This window comes from Labrus mixtus, chromosome 5 (genome assembly GCF_963584025.1).
Source record: "Labrus mixtus chromosome 5, fLabMix1.1, whole genome shotgun sequence".
Lineage (NCBI taxonomy): Eukaryota > Metazoa > Chordata > Actinopteri > Labriformes > Labridae > Labrus > Labrus mixtus.
The window spans coordinates 10,455,519-10,477,190 of record NC_083616.1 but is presented as its reverse complement, the minus strand read 5'-3'; the positions used below and the strand labels follow the sequence as shown (position 1 = coordinate 10,477,190).

Here is a 21,672-nt window from a genome sequence, read left to right as displayed (position 1 = left end):
CTACTTTCCTGTGTTATAGACTGAGGGTGGATCCCCTGAGTTTAGAGACCCCTTTCCCTCCCATTATACAAATAAGCTAAAATCCATGTTTTATAATTACATAATTGTTCACATTGGCTTCCATTGGCTTTTATCAGTGAAGGCACATGGGTAGAGATTCCTCTCTGTACTTTGGAACAGGCTGGAACAGAAAAGAAAAAGAAGTTTCCAGAGAGCTCTCCTGTGTGTGTGTGTGTGTGTGTTTGTGTGTGTCTGTATCCTTGCCAGTTGAAAAGGCCTCTGCTTGACCTTACTGTAGTCTGAATTATCTGCTGCATACTTTGCAGCCTTAGTCATACCCTGCAGCGATTTAATTGCTTGTTGCAATGAAGTTTTCTTACAATTAAATTCTCCACAGTGTTTCTTTCAATGCAATATTGAAATACATGCCTGTGATATATGAACTGAACTGTTTAGCAGGTGTGTTCATTTGTATATACCTTCTACAGTTTTCACCTGAAAACTTGCTCAGTTTGAAACCAATTCTGTGCCAATTTTCCTCTAGCTGCACAATGTTCTGATTACTCGGCTTTATTTACACATACCGCCTTTCTGGACAATAAAACTGTCATAGGTAACTGTTGGTGAAGATTTTGGGAATCTTGGGCAGCATACACTTCCCCTGTGTTGATTGCATTTTTCCATAGTATGCACTGCAGGATCACTTCCTATAAACTCCTATTTTAATGAATATGTTAACAGTTTAAAATTTGTCAAAGCTAAAAATGTAGTCATGTCTGTCACCATCTTGACTCAGTCTGCAAAATATACTACAAGTCTAGCATTTGAAGGCCTTGACAGGATCTGCAAACACAGAGGAGGAGTAAGATGATGGGGGGGTGCAAAGAAAACACTGAATTTAAAAGGTTATAATTCTGTCATCTGCTGAAACAATTCTCCTGGTGTGTGTGTGTGTGTACTCCTCCATGGCCCCCAGTCTCTGCCATAACCTTTTCTCCAGAAAGCGGAATGAGAGCTTTCACAACACAATGAGGAAAGAACGACAGAGCAGAAAGATCAATTCCCAACTAAAACAAATCCTGGACTGAAAGCAGATGTATGTTCTTCTCCTGAATGTTTTCATTCTTATTTATATTCCTCCCTCTGATGATAAGCAGTGTTTGGTTTTGTTAACACACACAAATCCTTATCCACCCTTGTAGCCTCTTTCTCCTCCTCCTCCTCCTCTTGTTGTGGAATTCAGGGTCCTTGGAGTGACTCCTCTCTCCTGCTGTTCCTCTCTGCAGTGGGTCTGCAGGGTGAAGGCTCTCCAGCAAGGAATTCAACAGGAACCTCATACAAAATAGGAGCTGTCTTCTTTCTAAGGGGGTGCAAGCCCTTGAGTCTGAGGCCTCACCTGCCCTCCTGCCCCCCCACCCCCCACCCCCACCTCCTGTCTGAGCCCTTCACCTGTTGTGACTCGTCGGCCAGGTGAAGGGGATCCTCTGGCCTTACTGTGTTGTTTCAGCTGACCCTTGCTGCAGGGCAATTAGAAACCCAGTCTACTCATTAGACTGGATTGCTGCTTTCCTCTATCTCCCTCTGTCTCTCTCAAACCCACCTCCCTCCCTAACCCGCAGATCCCTACCCCCCTCCCACTCCATCTCCGTCTAGCCCACTCTGAGCCTGCTTGTCACTGTGGCTGTGGAGCTGCAGAAGTTTCCTTGCTGGAGTAAAAGTGTGGATCACATTGCAAGAGAAGGAAGAAAAAGGAATTTTCTGGTGGAAAGACAAAGTTGGACTGAGCTTTGGACGGCTGAATTGAAAGGATTGTGCAGTTGGACGAGAAGCAGGTATGAAAAGCCAGACTGTGGTTGTGTCTGTGGCTCTGCTGGCCCTGTGCTGCCTGCTGATCCCCAGAGAAGGGGAGAGCGCAGGGGGGATACTTACTCTCCGGGAGACTGAAGGGGAGAGGCAGGCAGCGGATCAGCTACAAGACGAGTCCCTTGATGACCCAGAAAGTGAGCAACATGGACTCACAGTGGACCCACATCCACTGGGAACGAGTAAAAAGGACAAAAGAGACACAAAGGAGGCTGCACAGGCAGGTGAGTTTAGAATTGTCATTTTGTGTCTAAGAAAACAAACATTTCCACACGAACAAGACATCAAAGCTAGTTAGTTATATTCTGAGCTCCCACATGTCTTGACCAAATACAGGCACAAGCATTCAGTCTTTGACAGCTCCAACAACATAACAAAGTCCAGATGGTTACCTTCTCACAACTACTTCTCCACAGCAGGGACTAAACAGAATAATGCATTTCTTTGTCTTTCAAACCAGACAAGAGAGAAAGAGTCAAGCATCTCACAGGCAGATTCTTATGATACTGACCTTCTCCACTGCGTCTGTTGCTGCATGATTAATGCTGACTCACGCTAAAAGAACGCCTTAGCTTTCAATGTGATTTATACACATCAGATTAAAGAAGCTCTTTAATACTATAACTGGTGGGTTTATGTTCAGTATTACCATGTTGCTGAGGTGACGCTGATACATTTACGAGTGTCCAGACAGACTTTCTGTCATTAAAACTGACTCCTGGTAAATGGAGCACAACTAATGGAAAGACAGAGAAGTGTTTTCCATGAAAGTGTCTCGGAACTTCAAACAACCTCAGAGGGAAATACTGATAGACCTCAAGCAGCCACTGAAATGAAATCTGGCTGTCTGGCTTTTCACTGGCAGTGCAGGAAAGTAGTAATTGCACAGTTGCATTCTCATATTGCTCTTGAATGATAAAAACAAAATATATAGCCACGTTACATGGGCTTTGGATTTTAAATCAGTACTTTCACTAATTGATGAATTGGCATCTGATCTTGGGAGTATTGGGAGATTTTGATCCAAGAGATTGCTTAAAGAATGTATCTAATGAAGAAGAGGGTTAACTTTAAGTTCACTACACCTGAGGGATTGGGCTGGTGATATGGGACTTATGTAGCAGAGAATTCAGAGAAAAAGAAGGTAATGTATGCATGAATATTTATTCTGTTCAAGAGTGTGACGTGCTTAATTGAACTCTAACCAAAAGTCCACTGAGTGTGATTCTGGGAAACCTGCCTTCTTTTTTGTTTTTATTGTCAGTTGTTGTGGGAAGAGTGAGAAGAGCTCCAGAAGAAGGCAAAAAGAAGAAGAAGGACAAGAAGAAGAACAAAGATCCAAATGCCACCAAAAAGCCCAAAACTGAAAAGAAGGGAAAGAAGAAAGACAGGCAGACGACCACGACTCTCCCACCAACCACAACAGGTGAAAACAGAACAAAGTGAAGTGGGTACATGAATGACTTTGGACTTGAGTGAATGATGTTGACCTTTTGTCCTTCTGATGCCTCCAGCTTACTACTTACTTACTACTGAACCACCCATTGAGCCATACACAGACTACGCTTATCCTGATGTAGGTGAGTGACACACAATAGGGAACCATACGGCAACAGAGGGTGGTTATTCTTATATTGCAGTTTGTAGATTTGACATACCCACTGGATTTTTATTTTTTTTGGACATCGCTTGTCCAAGATCCTTCTCCTAATACCTAAAAAACCCATAGTACTAGTTTCCACCATTACTTCGACTTAGGCAAAGAATAAAGATTTTAGAGGGGAACTCCACCCGTTTTAAACATTACAAGTCTGTTTACAGGACTTTACTTTGCTTTGGTTTACTATGAAACATGTTGAATCCAGCAATTTGTGTCTACAGAGGGCCCTTACATCAAGTGATGTCACATTGTTTATGTCAATTTAAAAGTTATTGCAAGTTAAAAGGCCCTCCTCTGCTCTCAAGAAAATAATGAAGTTCCCTTAGGAGAAAAGAAAAGAAAAACAGAACCCATCCCTTTGCTGACCTTAATCATTTGTGAACAGCCCCTTAGGAAGGGGACCTTGGACCCTTCAAGTTTCCTTTACCTAAACACACTATTGAATTCAAATCCAGTTATTGAATTGGGATTTTTAAAAATAGCTTGTACTAGTACTTTTTAGACGCCAAAGCCATACTGTCCTAAAACTGTCTTTAATGTAGTTTTCCCAGCATGCATTGTTTAAAGAAAAACTTGGTTTTAGTCATGGTTGCTTGTGTGTTCATGGTTTTGGGAGGGGGGGTGCTTTTATTTTACAGGACAGCTATAGAGAGAAAGAAAATGTGAGGAGAGAGAGTGGGGGATGACATGCATCAAATAGGGTCAGGACCAGCAGCTGGTACTGTGACCGGTGACATGAAGACTGTAGTCTCTGTGTCTGGAGCGCATGCTCTGCAGACAGCGTCCCTTGTGTTACACTTCTAATAAAGTGTTTGTTTGTAATTATTTCTAAGTATAAACTTGAAAAACACATCAATTATTTAAGTCTAGTAGTCTCTGCCCACCAACAGTGATCTGTTTCTCTGTCAGATAATGAGTACTGGAAACCAGAAGACGATGACTACTGGGAGGCCGGGCCCACACCATCCAGGCCTCCGTCCGAAGTCACAGATCCACCGTACGACTACTGGAAGCCGGAGGAAGAAGACCCAGCTGCTCCAGTGACAGATGGCTATGATGACTACTGGAAACCAGAAGAGAAAGAGCAGTTGACCCCAGCGCCTGATTCCTACGACTACTGGACTCAAGATGTGAAAAATCCTTACGATCCAGTGACTGATAACTATGACAGCTACTGGAAAGAGCCGGATCCCACACCCCCTGCCCCAGAGGTTGATGGGAAGGCTGGGACAGATGAAAGTGATTACTGGGACGCCACTTGTAAGTCTGACTCTCTGCTTTGTTTTCTCCCTGGATTTTTGTGGGGGGACAGTTTATCAAACATGAGAAAGATTAAGCCGTAATAATCCAGTAAGTGGTGCAATGTTAGATTCAATTCAAGAAAAAAGGAAAACATTTGAGCCAAAGTATTCTTTGATGTATCCTGCAAAATCTATTTTTATTACGATATTTTTTTGTAGTAAGTGATTCTTGGAGATAAACAGAACTGAGAGACCGGATAATATGTTAAACCCTGGAACATTCAGAGACAGTTTGTCCTGTCAGCTAATAGAAGTGTGTTTTAAAACAGATGGACACATGGTAGAGCTTAAGTTGAGCCATTAGCTTTATATTTTATGTTGCATTTACTTGTTCAACATCATATCCAACTGCATTTATTTTTTCTTACCATTTTCAGGAGACTACTGTTCGCTAACAGTAAATCATGAATCATTGAAACCTGTTTGAAATGTGTGGCTGAAATGTGTTTCAAAGATGTAGAGCAGGAAGTGGTTATAGTGGATCTCCTCGTGGATGAGTTTGTCTTTAATTTGATCACAGAGAAAACCATATGACTCATCTGGAAGACTTGTAGAAAACAGACACGTAACTTTCCCCACATGAAAAAAGACAAATTTCTGGAAAATGTTAATACAGCCTCTAAAGAGAAGACTGTGATAAGTAGAAGAACAATACGTTCAGCTGACAATGAGTCTTAACAACATGATTTAACGTGTTTTTAGAGCAGGATCAGATGGAATTTTATTGGCTCAAAAACATTTTAACTACTCACTGCTGTTGAAGCAAGAGTCTGTCTGAATTTGCTGCCCCAAACTAAAGTTTTGTGTCAAAATATGGATCTTTATTTTTTAACAAACTGTTTGATATGATTTCAAGTTTCAGGTGTCTATGGTGACAGAGGGACATTTAATGACATCATTTGCACATTTTTAACCTAATATTTTTCTTATTCAACCTTGGAATAATCCTTAAACACTGTAAACACCTTTTCCAAATAAAGCTGCATAACTAATACCTGATCCAGAATGATCCAGAAGAATTGAAGTTCAGCATTGATGGTAAAAGTTTTTATGGTTGATATCGCCTCCAGACTCTGTCCACCTGAATTCAGCACTGTCTGACCTTTTTTTTCCACAGAATCAGATGTTGGAAACTGCAGTGTGGTTCAGTCACACTTATCCGGACCCGACCGGACATGTTGTCATTACTGTGTGTTTCCAGCAGACTGTTCCGTACCACAGCTCCTCCAACCTTTCCACTGATTCACTCACACTTGCCCGTTTCGGCCTCTTCTGTTACTTTCCTGTTTCTCAGTCCACCTCTGTTAAATCATTCCTCTGTTTGACCTTTTTAAATTGTATTCTGTTTTATTTTTCCATTCCTGCAGTCGAGGCGCCGGATAATCTTCCATTCCCCGATGGTAAAGAGGTCAGCCCTGAAATCCAAGTAGAAACGCTACCAGGTAACTGCTGTCACTGAAATATGCTGAAAATTAAATTCCAATCAAATCCATCAATCAACATTTTCAGTTACACAGTTTATTAGTTTTAAAAAATCATCAGACTTTTGAAAAAGATGTCCCGTCCATCTCTGCCCTCAAACATGGTGCGGATGACAAATCATGAGCAACACATGGGAATAACATCGGAGTTAACCTGCCCTACTTTCCAAACAGGAGTGGGCGAGTTTGTTTTTTCCTCTGAGTCGACAAAACCTTCCTGTCATCAGATCACAACTCTGTTTATATTCTTGTAAATGAAAGATTTAGCAGCTGAATGACTTGGTAGGCGTCACAGTGGTATCCAAACAGACAACAGGGGCTGTGGTTGAATAAACCACGGCTGTACTTAACTGTAAAACTTTACACATCTCACCACTTCATCTAATAACATCTGACTTGTAATGTAGCAGTGGTTCTGAATGACTGAAAGAGACACTTTGGTTTTTTTTCTTATAACACAGAGGAGCCGACAACCTCTTCTCCTTATGAAGGGACGTGGTACGAAGATTATGACGAATATGGTACGTGGACACAAACATCATTTCTTAACAGCGAGCAAACATTCTAGAAAGTCATGAATAAACCCACTGTTGGTGTATTTATTTCTTTAAAATGATCCATGTCTTTATTTCCACAGGGAGGAAAGAAGACAGAGAGACAGACGACAAATGGATGGAGAAGGAACGGGAGAGAGCAGCAAAAGAAAGAGAGAGAGAAGAGAGAGGTAAGAAAACTGACATATGGATCTTTTTTCTTCCTTACAGAACTTCACGCAGCTAAATCATGTCAGTCTACATACTTTCCTGTCGTTACTGAAGCAAGGATCACGGCCTGTGCCCTCAGTTCAAAAGTACTCCCAGATAAGCGCTCCATAGTGATCACTCCTCGGGATCCTATTTCCGTCATAAGACAATGCAGATGTGATTCCCTGCAACGCTAATGTACAACCTGTGGTACATGCTTTAACTTGCATGACAGGGACAAAAGTTCACGCTTTCAAAACAAAATAGAGATTATTTGTGCAAGTTTAGAAGTCTCTTGTGAGCCAGACTGAAGCAGAGCGAACAAAAGCGGGGACGCACTGAGAATGAGCCACATGCAGAGGATTAGTGTGAGCGATAATAAAGAAAAGATACTACAAAGAGGGATTACAGAGTTAGGATGTTGTAATTTTAGTGCCACGTGTCTGCTGCGTGTAGAGAGGTTAGCTGGTGGTTAAGGCGAGCCAGGAGACACTGATATATAGCACCGTCAGAGGACACTTCCTGTGTGGACGCTTCACTGCAATCTGGGTGCAAGCTGAGGAGAAAAGCATTTAAAAAAAAAAAATTACTTTGTGCAAACCCCCAGGATTTTGGGGGGGCCTTGACAACACAGGCAGATGTGGGTCTCCACTATGCTAATAGGTGCAAGTGTTTGTCTGCTTAAACATGTGTGGTAGCTTACATGTTTTACATTCCCACAGTCAGTAAGACCTTTTGGCAGCCATACAACTAGCTATGAACAACAATGTCAAAGAGCAACAAAGAGAAGTGTGTCAGCATATTAATAAAGACAGTGATAAATGGGAGACGGCGCTAGTCTTCTTTAAAAGTCAACTCTCTGGGTCAGGATGATACAGATTTTGATCAGAGACTAGGAGGGAAATCAAAACATCTGGGTTGTTTTTCTCCACACTCCAACCTTCCAAGTCCCCTTGTGAATTTTTGGCGCATGAAATTTGCTAAATAATGATGAGTTCCTAGATTATTTCTGGGCAGAGGGAAAGAGAGGAAATATGCAGCCAAGAAAGACGACTTTATTTTGCATTAAGTCTGTTTTCTGACCTCTTCCAGAGAGAGCGCAGAAGCTGAAGGAGGCAGAGGATCGAGCCAGGAACAGACCACGTGTCTTCAAAGAGCCAAAGAGTAAGTCTACTGTCTGTTCAACTCTGGGAAAACATCGCACAAGCTTTGCTAATGTGATTAACATATCATTTGATTTTCTCTTGTTTGCGTGGCAGATTGTCCACCCCTGGGGATGGAGTCCCATAAGGTTGAGCCGGACCAGCTTTCAGCCTCTTCCATGTCTCAGTATATCTTTGCACCTCAGAGGGCGAGACTGAACATGCAGGTAGACAACAATCAGAGCACAACTGGTCTTACATACACTGCAGCTATCACTTACACACCGCCGGGCCTCGAATTAAACACCAGATACAAGACTCATGTTGGAAAATACTGTTTTTGCTGAATCTGTCGCTTCCAGTAGCTGCTTTGATTTTTTTTTTTTTTAAAGTTTATAGTCTAAGAATCGTTTGAGCTGCTGAGTAATAAACACAGCTTATAAATCTCCTAAAGATTTCTGCTTACCACAGCTCGTGTTTAATTAGAAAAGCTCAAACGCTGTGAGAGTCAAATGATTTTGAAGTCAGTGTTTGATGAGGTGACATTTGTCATATGTGCTGTCCTCTTTGCTTCTTAGGGCTCAGATGATGAAGATAACATGAGAGGAGGAGCGTGGTGCGCAAACTCAGAGGACAAGATCCACTGGTTTGAGATTGATGCTCGCAGGGACACAGAGTTCACGGGAGTCATAACACAAGGACGAGACTCCATGAATGAGTATGAAACCAACACACAAGAATTGCACACCTAATTTTACATTTCTAAATCAAACATGTTGCCCACCTTGTATTTTCTCTTCCCAGGAGCGACTTTGTGCTGTCCTACTACCTGGCTTTCAGCAACGACAGCAGAGAATGGACAACCATCCATGATGGATATTCAGACTGGGTGAGTTCACATCAAATCATTTCACACTCTTGGGCATATTGGATTATGTCTCTCTCTTTCTTCCCTGGTTTACTTTTCTCCCTCCTGTCTTTCATCCAGTTGTTCTTTGGAAACAGCGATAAAGACACTCCAGTGATGAACCAGCTGGCAGAGCCGGTGCTGGCTCGCTACATCCGCATCATCCCTCAGAGCTGGAACGGCTCTCTGTGTATGAGGCTAGAGGTCCTGGGCTGCCCCCTGCCTGGTGAGCCTCTCACATGAACACACCGTACATGTGACTAAAGCCTGCACAAATAGGTTATATGTACCTGCTCATTTTTCCTTGACAGATCCAGTTGATGCTCAGTACAGGCAAAATGAAGTGGCTCCAGTAGATTACTTGAAGTTCAAGCATCACAGCTACACAGAGATGGTTACTGTGAGTATTTTCACACACACACCCTGATTAAGAAAGAGTCCTTCCTCTGACCGAGACTTTAACACAAATCCTTTTCAAGCATCACCACATGCATGTGACCTAAAATGCAAACTAGTCAGCTAGTCACTAGCAAGTGAACAAAGAGGTTCAATGAGTTTCTTAAAGTAATGGATACATAGCTGCAAAGGTTTAAAAGAATACACAGTTTAGTTAGCATTGATAAAAGTATGTTTGAAAGTAAAAACCTGTATTTATAAGAACTATAAACAGCTGAAATAGTGAACTTAAGGTATGCTAAACAGGTGAAAGTGTTAACTAAAAATATGATGAGCAGCTGAATTGGTTATTTAAGACTGTAGTGTATGGATTTATCGTTAAAACAGTTCGCTTTAAGTTATGGCTTAAAAGTTGAAATAGCAAAAGAAAAATATTTTCAACTATGAAATATTTAGCAAGTAAGGAAACATGACCTAACCACAATTTCCTAACTTAAAACAGCACTATTGAGGATTTTTAAAGCTTTTTCAATGGAAAATATAAGTCAGAATGACCTTTTCATAACTTAATAAGCTGAAGAGATGTTCAGCTGCCATGAAATACATGTGGAAAAGGTCTTGTGTTGCAGTTTGAAAGCTAACCTATGGCAGTTTCATAAAACTGTTTCTGTCTTTCATGTGTTCAGCTCATGAAGTCGGTGCACGACGAGTGTCCCAACATCACCAGCATCTACAGTCTGGGCCGCAGCACCAAGGGACTGGAAATCCTGGCCATAGTCATCTCTGGCAACCCCACCGAGCACGAAATAGGTGGGAATATTTCTGACAGCCTTGAAACAAGCATTAAGAACTATTTTTTAAAAAGTTAAAAACTTTAAAAACAAAGGCATGCTTTCATTCCAACTAGAGCAAAACCAGCTGTTATCTGGACCACAGACTGAAATAGTGTTCAGTTAAAATGAAAACCTGAGGACTGTTGGGCCACAATGGCACCACAGAAGATTCATGTAAATCCTAATAAACACCAGGTGGGAGTCTGTGGATTATGGTTGAGGGACAAACAGCCACAGTCTTGTTTGGTCGTCTCTGCAGGTGAGCCAGAGTTTCGCTTCACGGCCGGTCTTCACGGAAACGAGGCAGTGGGTCGGGAGATGATACTGCTTCTTATGCAGTACCTGTGCAAAGAGTACAAAGACAGAAACCCCAGGGCCATGCGGCTGGTGGAGGGAATACGCATCCACCTGGTTCCCTCGCTCAACCCTGATGGACAAATGGAAGCCTTTGAAGCAGTAAGTGATCTTTTATCGTCGTGTTCGTACTAAACTGGCACCGAAAAATGAAAACCATCCAGAAGATGTCAGTGAATCGCCTTCTGTAGCTGTCTGTGGTAACTTAGAGGCATGTGTCTACTATCCAAATCCTCCACTGCAGGGATCGGAGTTGAGCGGATGGACAACAGGACACTTCACAGATGGCGGCTTTGACATCTTCCAGAACTTTCCCGACCTGAACAGTATCTTGTGGGATGCTGAGGATAAGGGCATGGTGCCCAAACTTACCCCCAACCACCATGTACCCATCCCAGAGAGCTTTGAGACCAACAGTTCGGTAAGGTTGAAACTGTTTTATAGTGAATTTGATAACCGTATAAATGTGGTTGTGGCCTCAGTAAACAAGAAATAAGAGTATTTTGATTGAGCTGACATTGGTTTTTGGCTCGACCATTTGTGTGATGTGGATCCTCCTGTTTTTGTTCCAGATTGCTGTGGAAACCAGGGCCATAATCTCCTGGATGAAAAGCCATCCATTTGTGCTGGGTGCGAACTTTCAGGGCGGAGAGTCAATTGTGGCCTATCCTTATGACAACTTACGCCCCAACAAGCCCGCTGAGAGCCTGAAAGCCCACAGCCGCAAGAAGAGACAGTACGACTATTTCTGTCCTTTTACCCGCTGTATTCTGTTGTTGATTCTTTGTTTTCACAAGTTTATTTTCTAAATATGTCTTCTTACAGATATGAGGAAGAAAGTTTTGATGTGAACGAGTGGGGGAGGGGCTACCAAGAGGAGCCAGAGGAAGACTGGAGAGGAAGAGGATATGCAGCGCCAGAGGAGGAGTGGAGGGGCCAGGGCTACGACCAGGGCTACGACCGTGGCCAGGGCTACAACCAGGGCCAGGGCTACGACCAGGGCTACAACCAGGGCCAGGGCTACGACCAGGGCTACAACCAGGGCCAGGGCTACGACCAGGGCTACGACCGTGGCCATGACCGTGGCTACGACCGTGGCTACGGCCGTGGCTACGACCGTGGTGATGACCAGGGTAATGATCGAGGCTACGACAACGGCTACGACCCCAGCTACAACCAAGGTTATGGTCACAGAGAGGAGGAAGAAGATGACAGAGGAAGAAGTGCTGGCTACCAGTACAGCGAGCCTGAGGATGAGCCCCGGGTGATTGCAGACGAGTCTCTCTTCAGGTGGCTGGCTGTGTCCTACGCCTCCACCCACCTCACCATGACAAACAGCTACCACGGCTCCTGCCATGGGGACAACTCTGCTGGGGTGCACGGCATTGTCAACCGGGCCAAATGGAAGCCAGTCACAGGAAGTAAGTAGAGGCCACAAAGATAAACCTACTGGGTGTGCGGGTAATGGACTTACTGCACCCTGGTGGACGTTGTATGAAGTGCTGGCACTGAGGTTGACGTGTTATGTTCACACATCTTTAGGTATGAATGACTTCAGCTACCTGCACACCAATTGTTTTGAGCTGTCCATATTCCTTGGATGTGATAAGTTTCCTCATCAGAGTGACTTGGCCAGGGAGTGGGAGAAGAACAGAGAAGCCATGCTCATTTTCATGGAGCAGGTAAGCATAAATTACACTGACATGATATATTTGAACAATGCTGGACCATGGTAACATAAGGTCTTTCAGCCCGTTATCCTCTCCCCCCCCCCCTTTCCCACGCCTAGGTGCATCGTGGAATCAGGGGCATTGTGAAAGACCAGCAGGGCAACCCTATTGGAAACGCCACTGTGTCTGTAGAGGGGGTCAACCATGATGTCACTACAGGTAAAAGATGTCTTCTTCTTAGCTATCATCATGTATTTTAACCATTGAAAAGTGGACATTGCCTCCAGTTTCAAAAGTGAAGCCAATGCAACAGTCTTAATTTTTCTTTCTTTCTTATAGCCAGCAGGGAGCGTCTGCACTGGTTGCAAAAGAGCTCCAATTGTATTGGAGATGAGAAACAGGCCCTACCTCTCTGTTCATTTATTACCTTCAAAAACATTTTTTTAGTGGGTTATTGTCAAGCTTGCTAGTCTTCATGGCTAGTTTTCTTCTTCAATACATCATAATCTTTATTTTGTACGAAGGAGTATTTGGGCCACATTAAGGTGGAAAAAAATCGGAGATTTCAAGATTAAAGTTATAAATTTACGAGAAGAAAGTCGTAAATTTACAAGATTAAATTAGTAAATTTATAAATGAAGACAGATTGGCTGAGTATTAACTCTCGGTGGAATGACCTGCTTTACAATAAAAGTTTGACAAGGTCTCAAAATATCCAATTAGTTGTTTTGGGGCTTTACTTATGCAGATACAAAACTATACATTCTTTTGGCACGTCAGCATCACATTGTCATGAGTATCAGAACCCTGAAAATATACTGCAAGAAACTAGGGCTTTTCCCAAGAAAGAGCCAAACTGACCTGGAGGAAATAGTCTCTTTAGTGGTGGAGAAATGGCTTTGAGGATTCACCTTTCATCAGTTTTGCGGAGGCGGATGGCTGCTCTTCTGATATACAACCTTTCAGAATAATAATTTGAACCATAGCTAATTTAAATCTATTTACGAATTTCAAATCGTAAATTAATGACTTTATTCTCGTGAATTTACTTATTTAACCTTGTAAATGTACGACTTTAATCTAATGCTCTGTTGTAATTTTGTGATTGCTGGTCCCACTTGGAATAAAATGGAGGATAAAGCAGGATATAGTTTAGGGCCTGGCTACAAGTACCAGATAAGTCTTTACAACAGTGACCTCACTAGCAGGATGATGTTACAATGCATATTCACCATGTCATCACAAGTTGGTCACTTCTGGTTCCAAAAATACAAGATGATGACGGACAACATGCAGAACTCGAGGCTTCATTGACACTTTAAACACAAATATATGACTTACTTGTGGCTACTTCCACTTCTTTCACGCAGTCTATACTTCAACTCTGGTGCCTTGAAACAAAAATGAAGCACCGTCTTTGCTTAAAGCTAAACATTTGTTTTCTCTTTGTCACTGCAGCACCAACAGGGGACTTCTGGCGGCTGCTGAACCCCGGGGAGTACCGTGTGACAGCTCGAGCTGAGGGTTTCTCCTCGGTGACCAAACTGTGTGTGGTGGGTTATCAGTCAGGAGCAACTGCCTGCAGCTTCAACCTGGCCAAGTCCAACTGGGACCGCATCAAACAGGTGAGGCACTACGCTGCTGAATTAACCACAACCTCGATGCCTGTCTGTCCAGTTCTTATTAAAGTGTCTGAAAATGTCTCCGCAGATCATGGCCCTCCATGGCAGCAAACCCATTCGACTCAGCTACAGCAACAAAGTACAGTACCCTGCAGTCACTAACGGCAACAGGCGTGTGGCTAATGGAAACATTGCTTATTCAGGGAATTCTCGACTCAGCGGTGAGCGGCAGAGGCTAAAGATAGCGCGTCTACGTCGCCTTCGGCAACAGAGATTGCTGAGGTTAAGATCAACTACGACGTTACCCCCAACAACCACGATTCCCACAACGACAGAGACCACCACATCCTGGTATGACTCGTGGGTCATAGGGGAGGGACAGTCATCGACACCTGGTGGTTTCACAGACTCCATCCTGGATTATAACTATGAGTACAAGATAGATGACTATTAAAATGAACACACACACACACACACACACATCAGTAAACACACACCAGTCCTCTTAACTCGTTGTTCCCACTGTCATGTTGTTGAAAAATCAAATATTTTTCTCTTTGCTACATGTTAGCAGTGGGACTTTCCAGAATAGTAACTCTATTAATTGAATAGTGGATCTATTACTTGACAAACTGCCTCTTCATAGAAACTCATCCTGTCACTGTTCTGTCATTCAGTCTTTTTTACGAGACTTAAACTTCATGAGTTTTTTTTAATTTTTATTGTAGATGCACATAAACCAAAGTCATGACATTTTTATACTTCACCAGGGTTGAAATATTTACACTGTCTTCATCAATGGCAGACAGATTTTTTACAGTATGAGCAATCATTAAAGGTACAAAAGCATTTGTAACAGAGGAGTCAGAGGGGAAAAAAGTAATCTTACACGTTTCCTCAGATACAGCTGTGGTGAAAGAGTGACTTTTCTAATAAAGGCTTGTTCATACACAATGCTTGTCTTCTCTTTCCTCATTAACATAATCAAATGACCTTCATGATTTTTTTTACAGTCTCCAATCAGAAGAGAGACAAAATCATTTGTAATATCTCAGGAGTGTCCAAGAAGTGTCAGCATGTCGTAATGTTTGAGGTCGTGACACCTCAGTGGCTGATGTTCATCTCACTTTCCTCATCCTCGTCAGCCGCGAATGCAGAGAAGCTGACCTGCTCACATTCAAGAGTGCGTAAATTGACCAGGCATGCTGTTTGGGTGCTGCTAAACTCTGGAACAGTAACCAGAAGAACTTCCTGGTCATCAGGACCTGCCAAGAGAAGGAAGACTAATTATTTGCACATGTATGAGGAGGACAACATATTCAATTAAATAATAATAATAACTATTTATGAAGCATTGTTTTCAACTTACAAAGTGATTTACAATTAAAACAAGCCAAGAATAGTTAAAACAAATTCACAAATCAACAAATAAATAAAGCCAATAAACATAAATATATACAGTATATAAATAAAAACCTGGTAAAGAAGAACACAACGATACCAACGGTTAAGAAACTGTTAAGGTGAGTTGCAAGAAGAGAATTAAAAGAGGACACAGACTTTACCTGCTAATAATATGATCAAAATAACCTTTTGAGTCTCAATAAAGAATTAAAGTACCAAGTGAATGTCCAACAACTTCATACACTGACCTTTAATGAGCTTGGACTCAAAGGTTGGGGCGTTGCCGCTGAAGTAAACATGGGGACACTCTTCCAAGATGAAAGGGTCTTTTAGGTAAAATGGGTAACAGCCTGAAAACGATGTTCAGAAAAAAAGTGTAAATATACTGCACAAACAGGCAATAGGATCCATGATTTATTTGTCATCAGCTCATTTGAATGACCTAGAGTATCAGGTGCAGTAGGGGCCAGGTGTCTCAGTCGCAGCGTTTCCTCCAGTATCTCCAGGTGACTGTCTCTGCTGCTGTACCTCTGGATGTCACTCACATTCTGGCCTGACGTGCCCAGAAACCTTGGAGCAATCAAAAACACAAGAAAGTATCAAATATATATTCAAATATCTGCACACTTTCTTGGGATTTGAAGTTAAATGCAAAATGGAAGATGGTGATTGTGTATCATTTTACCTGACTCCATCAACATTGGCCTGGTGTGGATTGAAGGCTAACTGTAGCGTGGGATACACGGAGGACAGGGGGAACATGCAGCGATGGAGAGGCTGCTGTGGGAGGGTGTAGTTGGTGGGGTCGTACTGGCCCGGCATAACATCCACTGGAACTGAGGCCTAGAAACAGCAGGTGGCAGTGACGCTCTAATCTTTTTAAGCACATGATGTGTATACATTTGTGCTCAACCATACTTGGGCACTAGCAAGGATTACTTCTAATACTTATGATATATGAACGCATCCTTAAAACTACAAGTATTAAAAATTTCAAACAAATTGAAATAAAAATGTCAGTTTTACAGCACCAACTATTATAAAAGTCAAACCTCCAAAAAACATCACATTTAAGAGCCAGGGGTGTGACAAACTGCTTGCTCAGTAAATAAGTTAAATAGATAATAAATTATCAGAATTGTTGTCGATAAACTTTTTGTTTACTAAACTTACAAATGTATTAACAATAATCTAATTGTTGTCTCTCTGGGCTGGAACTGCAGATTGCAATTCAATTCTCTTTGACTCTTTTGAATACTTAGACATGTAGGCCACACCTAGAGACACTGAAGAGAGTAACTATACAGCAAAATATATGAAGGTAATCCAGTACATATAAGCTCCTTATATTAATTGTTTAATAAAGAATTAAAGATGCATACTCACCACCAACTGCATCAGCAGCTCATCCAGCAGACGCATCGCATCCACACTGCCCGCCTGAGTCTTCTTGGTGAGGTACTTTGCCTTAACATGCACAGCAAGCAAAACCATTTGAATGTTTTTCACTTTTTCTTCTCTACCCAAAGAGTAAAACTTAGAATCTGTGTATCTTAATAAATGTGAGTCACAGCTGAAGAAGTTCTGGTTACCTTTGTTGATGCATCTTTGTCCTGGGTATTCTGGCTCAGAAGGTTTCCAGCCAATAGGACTCTGGAGATTGTCGCTGCCCCGCTCTGCTCCCCCTGGTCACCAAGCTGACCTGTTACCATGTCAACTAGCAACTGTAGTCCCAGCATGCTGTCAGCGTGACTACTACCAAGACCGAGTCCAGAAGCCAGAAGCACAAACCTGGATATCGAAAGACAACACCATGACAATCAAATGACCCATAACTGCTGAGATTTACACAGTATATGAATGAGCAAGTTTACCTGTCAGAGCTGAGCACCGGCCTTGGTGTCTGTGGAGGAAGATCAGCCATGCAAAAGTCCTCAACTGTAAACTTCCCATCATTCCTCTCTGCTCCATATATCGCAATAACACTACCTGAAAGAAAGAAAAAAAACGAGATACAGGAGGAATGTCACAGCTGTGTTTCTGTAATGTCTCTCTGTAATCCTTGGTATGACAGTAACATCTTATATATAAACTGTATGTATATATATATATATATATATATATATATGTATATCCTGACCTGTGACACACTTGTCTCTGTCAATTTTGCCCTCCAGTTTGATTCTCTGTAGTTCATCCTCCAGAATCAGCTCATCTGTTTCACTGATGTATTTGGCTCGTGCAGGCTGAGGCAGAAGGTTGTGCTGCAGGAGACAAGAAAACAAGAGACATGACACAAAATTACACGCCAGCATTTTGTCATGTAGGGGGGGGGATCAAGCTTGTGATTGTATCATATTTGCAGACCTCGTCACTGATCTCTCTTAGGATAGATGGCTGCAGCTCCATACGCTTGAACAAGGTTCCCACAATGCAACACTGCTCCCCTGTCTGAAGATCACACAGCTTCCTGATAAGCACATCCGATCCTGGCAGAAAGAAAAACAAACATAATGGACATTTCGGGGGGGGGGGGGAACAAATACGATACTTAGGAGTCCCGGATGCGTGTGACTATGTCCTGAACTTACCCCACTTCTGCTGGGCTCTCTCTGACAACAAGGGCCTCATCTGCATCAACCTTGCTGCGTAAATATGAGCATACTGCCGACTGAAGCTCCGCTCCCCCACTTTGAAGCGCTCAATGCAGGGACTGTAGGCCGGTGACGTCCTCTCAAACACCGGCCCCTGCTCCTCGGAGGCAGGGCGACACAGCAGACTGGAGCCCTGCTTCTGGACGCTTACGTCGGAGAACATGGCTGTCCTGGAGCATGGAGGGAAAAAAGACACAAGTAATAACTATAATATGCAAAATAAAACTTAATGTCCAGCTTCTTGCACGTTAATAAACAAGCCAGTAAGAAGATGCCGTGTAGCCTAACTCAGCGCTGTTTCCACTGAGCCCTTACAAAACGTATCGATGTTTGATACTTTACTGCTAATGTAGCTGATTGTTGGACTTTACCTTCTAATAGGCGAAGTTCGGCTTCACTTGTTATTGTATCAAACCAAATTTTAAGCAATATTTCCAGGTGACACTGAGTTCGGTCCTTTTCTAGATCAGTTCCCGCGAAATAACCATAGACTGTAAATAACCCGCTCAACGCTACAGCATGCGTATTCTCGCGAGACTTAGCGTACGGGAAAAAAAAAAAAAAGGAAACATTGCGTCAGTATTATAATCACAATATACGTGCCACCAGCCTCAACAAAATGACGAGTACACACTTTAACTTTAAGGGTTAATAAATAATTATACTCACACTGATACCGGTCTAGCTTTTTGTTTATCTCTTACAGTCGCAAAAAAAAAACTACGTCACTGATTCAATGAACGGGTCGCACGTAATTTACGTCATAATAACGTCGCGGTAGCACGCAGGCTCGCCATTTTCGCAGCTCTTTGTGCGCCACTGCCTGCTCAGAGTTTGCGTGTTTTAACTCAGCGAATTCTCAGTTTCGGGTATCAATTGAGTTGTGAAAAGATGCAGGGAAACCGAGGCCCCCAGCAGAATCACGGCCCCAATCGCCAGGCAGACCACAAAAAACCCGGGGGATCAAACACGAATGGCCAGCAGCCTGCCGAGCAGAGCGACCCGAACGAGGCCTTAACCCTGGACCTGCAGAGCTTCAGGAAGCCGGGGGAGAAAACCTTCACACAGCGCAGCAGGCTCTTCGTAGGAAACTTACCGAGCGGAGTCACCGAGGAGGATCTGGAGAGGATGTTCGCCAAGTACGGCAAGGCCAGTGAAATCTTCATCAACAAGGAAAGGGGCTTTGGCTTCATCCGCCTGGAGACGAGGATCATAGCTGAGATCGCCAGAGCCGAGCTGGACGACACCCCCTTTAAAGGCAGGCCCATACGGGTGAGGTTTGCAACGCACGGTGCAGCTTTGACAGTGAAAAATCTGCCTGACTTTGTGTCCAACGAGTTGCTGGAGGAGGCCTTCGCTGGGTTTGGTCAGATAGAAAGAGCTGTGGTCATAGTGGATGACCGAGGGAGGCCAACAGGGAAGGGAATAGTGGAGTACACCTCAAAGCCAGCTGCGAGAAAGGCTTTGGATAAGTGTGGTGATGGTGCCTATCTTCTCACAGCCTTCCCTCGACCTGTCACAGTGGAGCCTATGGAACAGTTGGACGACGAGGAGGGTCTGTCAGAAAAGTTAATAAACAAAAACCAGCAGTACCACAAAGAGCGCGAGCAGCCCCCGAGGTTTGCCCAGCCGGGTTCTTTCGAGTACGAGTACGCCATGCGCTGGAAGGCCCTGATGGAGATGGAGAAGCAGCAGTACGACATGGTGGACCGCAACATGAAGGAGGCGCAGGAGAAGCTGGAGGCCGAGATGGAGGCAGCCAGGCACGAGCACCAGGTCATGCTGATGAGACAGGACCTGCTGCGGCGGCAGGAGGAGCTGCGGCGGATGGAGGAGCTCCACAATCAGGAGGTGCAGAAGAGGAAACAGGCTGAGATCCGGCAGGAGGAGGAACGCCGGAGGAGGGAGGAGGAGATGAGGATGCGCAACGAGGAGTTGATGAAGAGGCAGCAGGAGGGCTTCAGGGGTAACTTCTCTGAAAACAGGGAGCAAGAAATCAGGATGCATATGGGCAACCACGGGATGCCAATGAACAGAAACTCTCTGGGTGGAAATTCTGGTCCCGCTGGAACTCCAGGCATGGCTGCTGAGAACGCCCCCTTGATGGCCGGCCCAGGAAACAACAACATGGCCGGAGGAGTACAGGGGGGCTTCCCCAGGGGCGTCCCTGCCCCTGGAGACTATGGACCTAACAAGCAACGCAGATTTTGAAGCACACGTCTAATCTCTCCCCTTTTCATACTTACTGTATTTTGAAGTTCATGTAGTGAGTGTTACTTATTGAACTTTAAAACACTGTTGCATGTTTTTTTTTTTTTGTTTTTTTTTTTTACTTTTTATTTGTACTTTCAAGTTCTGTTTTAGTACAAAGATGTTATAACTTTCCAAATGAGCCATGTGTTTTACTTTATCACTCATCCTGATGTAGTTTTCATAGTAATAGGAAAAATGTTTTTGTCCTGGATATGTTGACTTTTCTGGAATAAATTCATGATTCCCTAAGAGTTCTGTTTGATATTTCAGAGTCTTGAACTTTAACTCACTGCCACTGTTTCATCATGTTCAGTTATTTTTTTAAACGTTTACATTTTTGATTATAATAATCACACAGGGCAACACAGCCCACTCTGGGTCTTGGTTCAGTGTTTTAATGCTGGATATTTGGCACTGGTTTGAGTATTAATGTAATTAACACAGTTAAAAGCAGTGACACAACCTCTGGTCAAACATGCAAAACGATGAAAAGTAAAAAAATAAGTAGATATAACTGCGCAGTGTGATTGGAAAATTGAATGAGCCTCCAGTGACGGTAATGAAAAGTATCTACTCATGTGACTTACTAAAATAGATCTCTTAAGGAATATATAAGGCTGTAAATATCCTACCTTTAAGCCATCTTCTCTCAAATAACAAAGAAAAACCAGGCCTCTTTAATATCTTCTTTTCAGATAGTACCACAGCACGGAGAGGACAGGTGTAATCATTTCTAGCTCAGACATATAAGTCAAGTGTGATAACCAGTGGAGCAGAGCCATGAAACGTGATTAATTATGCTGTCACCGTCCCTGCCATGGCAACGTAAAGAGGGCGCCATGACCGTAACACCGCCTGTAATGATGTCTGACCCCCGTCAGCAGATCAGAGTCGATTCATTTAGTTGTTTTGTGACTCGTCTAAAAAGAGACAGAAAAGTCAGCACCATAAACATCCTTTAAGTTTCCTTCATCTTGTTAAGAGCAGCAAAACATCAACGGACTCCCAAGAGGAGTCCCAACCTGCTGATCACTCAATAAAGAACACAGCACTGTCCAAACAATGAGGTAAGGTACACCTACATACCCACTCAGGGATAACCATAGTCTGTATGTACAGAGTGCAATAAGGTGTTACAACTCTATTGAACAAGCGCTGGCTAATGAGAATGGAAAAGGGGGATCAATTTATGATTGTCTGCAGAAGGAAGTAAAAGTAAGCTGGTCTCACGTTTTTTTCTATCCGCTAAATAAACAAGATGGGTGAAAAGGAATAAAGTCAGTGATGTGGAAATGGCTAAGCAGCTCACGGAGTCTCTTACTAAACATCTTTTAGTGTCAAAACATCCAGCTGTGAGATGACATTTCACCCTCCCTGATAAAGACGACA

General features: G+C 43.1%; 3 protein-coding genes across 4 annotated transcripts; 2 read left to right on the top strand and 1 right to left on the bottom strand.

Annotated features, from left to right (window-relative positions):
- Positions 1-1,278: 1,278 nt before the first annotated feature.
- aebp1b (AE binding protein 1b) lies at positions 1,279-14,926 on the top strand. Its single transcript, XM_061037732.1, has 22 exons — positions 1,279-2,087; positions 3,128-3,289; positions 3,378-3,443; positions 4,433-4,783; positions 6,192-6,266; positions 6,767-6,826; positions 6,943-7,029; positions 8,141-8,212; positions 8,308-8,417; positions 8,769-8,908; positions 8,995-9,079; positions 9,179-9,323; positions 9,409-9,497; positions 10,180-10,303; positions 10,586-10,782; positions 10,925-11,101; positions 11,253-11,416; positions 11,506-12,101; positions 12,223-12,362; positions 12,470-12,569; positions 13,809-13,975; positions 14,061-14,926. The coding sequence occupies exons 1-22, from the start codon at positions 1,835-1,837 to the stop codon at positions 14,424-14,426; spliced, it is 3,726 nt and encodes a 1,241-aa protein (XP_060893715.1). The 5' UTR covers positions 1,279-1,834; the 3' UTR covers positions 14,427-14,926.
- On the bottom strand, positions 14,918-21,016 carry pold2 (polymerase (DNA directed), delta 2, regulatory subunit). Of its 2 annotated transcripts, none has more exons than XM_061037735.1 (11): positions 20,916-21,016; positions 17,968-18,200; positions 17,744-17,865; positions 17,517-17,640; positions 17,251-17,365; positions 16,969-17,167; positions 16,763-16,843; positions 16,062-16,219; positions 15,819-15,946; positions 15,625-15,726; positions 14,918-15,237 (listed from the first exon to the last, which is right to left on the bottom strand). In XM_061037735.1, exons 2-11 carry the CDS (start codon positions 18,191-18,193, stop codon positions 15,077-15,079), a joined length of 1,416 nt encoding a protein of 471 aa, XP_060893718.1. In that variant the 5' UTR covers positions 18,194-18,200; positions 20,916-21,016; the 3' UTR covers positions 14,918-15,076. The 2 variants fall into 2 exon arrangements, with proteins under 2 accessions (XP_060893718.1, XP_060893716.1); XM_061037733.1 differs by lacking the exon at positions 20,916-21,016 and adding an exon at positions 18,402-18,560.
- nono (non-POU domain containing, octamer-binding) lies at positions 18,789-20,534 on the top strand. Its single transcript, XM_061037736.1, has one exon. The coding sequence runs from the start codon at positions 18,922-18,924 to the stop codon at positions 20,239-20,241; it is 1,320 nt and encodes a 439-aa protein (XP_060893719.1). The 5' UTR covers positions 18,789-18,921; the 3' UTR covers positions 20,242-20,534.
- Positions 21,017-21,672: the final 656 nt, after the last annotated feature.

Bases quoted from the DNA above. Each gene is read 5' to 3' on its own strand.
- aebp1b (XM_061037732.1), top strand. From the start codon at position 1,835: ATGAAAAGCCAGACTGTGGTTGTGTCTGTGGCTCTGCTGGCCCTGTGC. The intron at 6,267-6,766 runs GTAACTGCTGTC...CTTATAACACAG, and splicing joins CCAAGTAGAAACGCTACCAG to AGGAGCCGACAACCTCTTCT. The intron at 10,304-10,585 runs GTGGGAATATTT...TCGTCTCTGCAG, and splicing joins CCCCACCGAGCACGAAATAG to GTGAGCCAGAGTTTCGCTTC.
- pold2 (XM_061037735.1), bottom strand. From the start codon at position 18,193: ATGTTCTCCGACGTAAGCGTCCAGAAGCAGGGCTCCAGTCTGCTGTGT. The intron at 17,366-17,516 runs GTCAGGATATAC...TCTTTCTTTCAG, and splicing joins CAGAGACAAGTGTGTCACAG to GTAGTGTTATTGCGATATAT. The intron at 15,727-15,818 runs GTCATTCAAATG...CATCGTTTTCAG, and splicing joins TACTGCACCTGATACTCTAG to GCTGTTACCCATTTTACCTA.
- nono (XM_061037736.1), top strand. From the start codon at position 18,922: ATGCAGGGAAACCGAGGCCCCCAGCAGAATCACGGCCCCAATCGCCAG.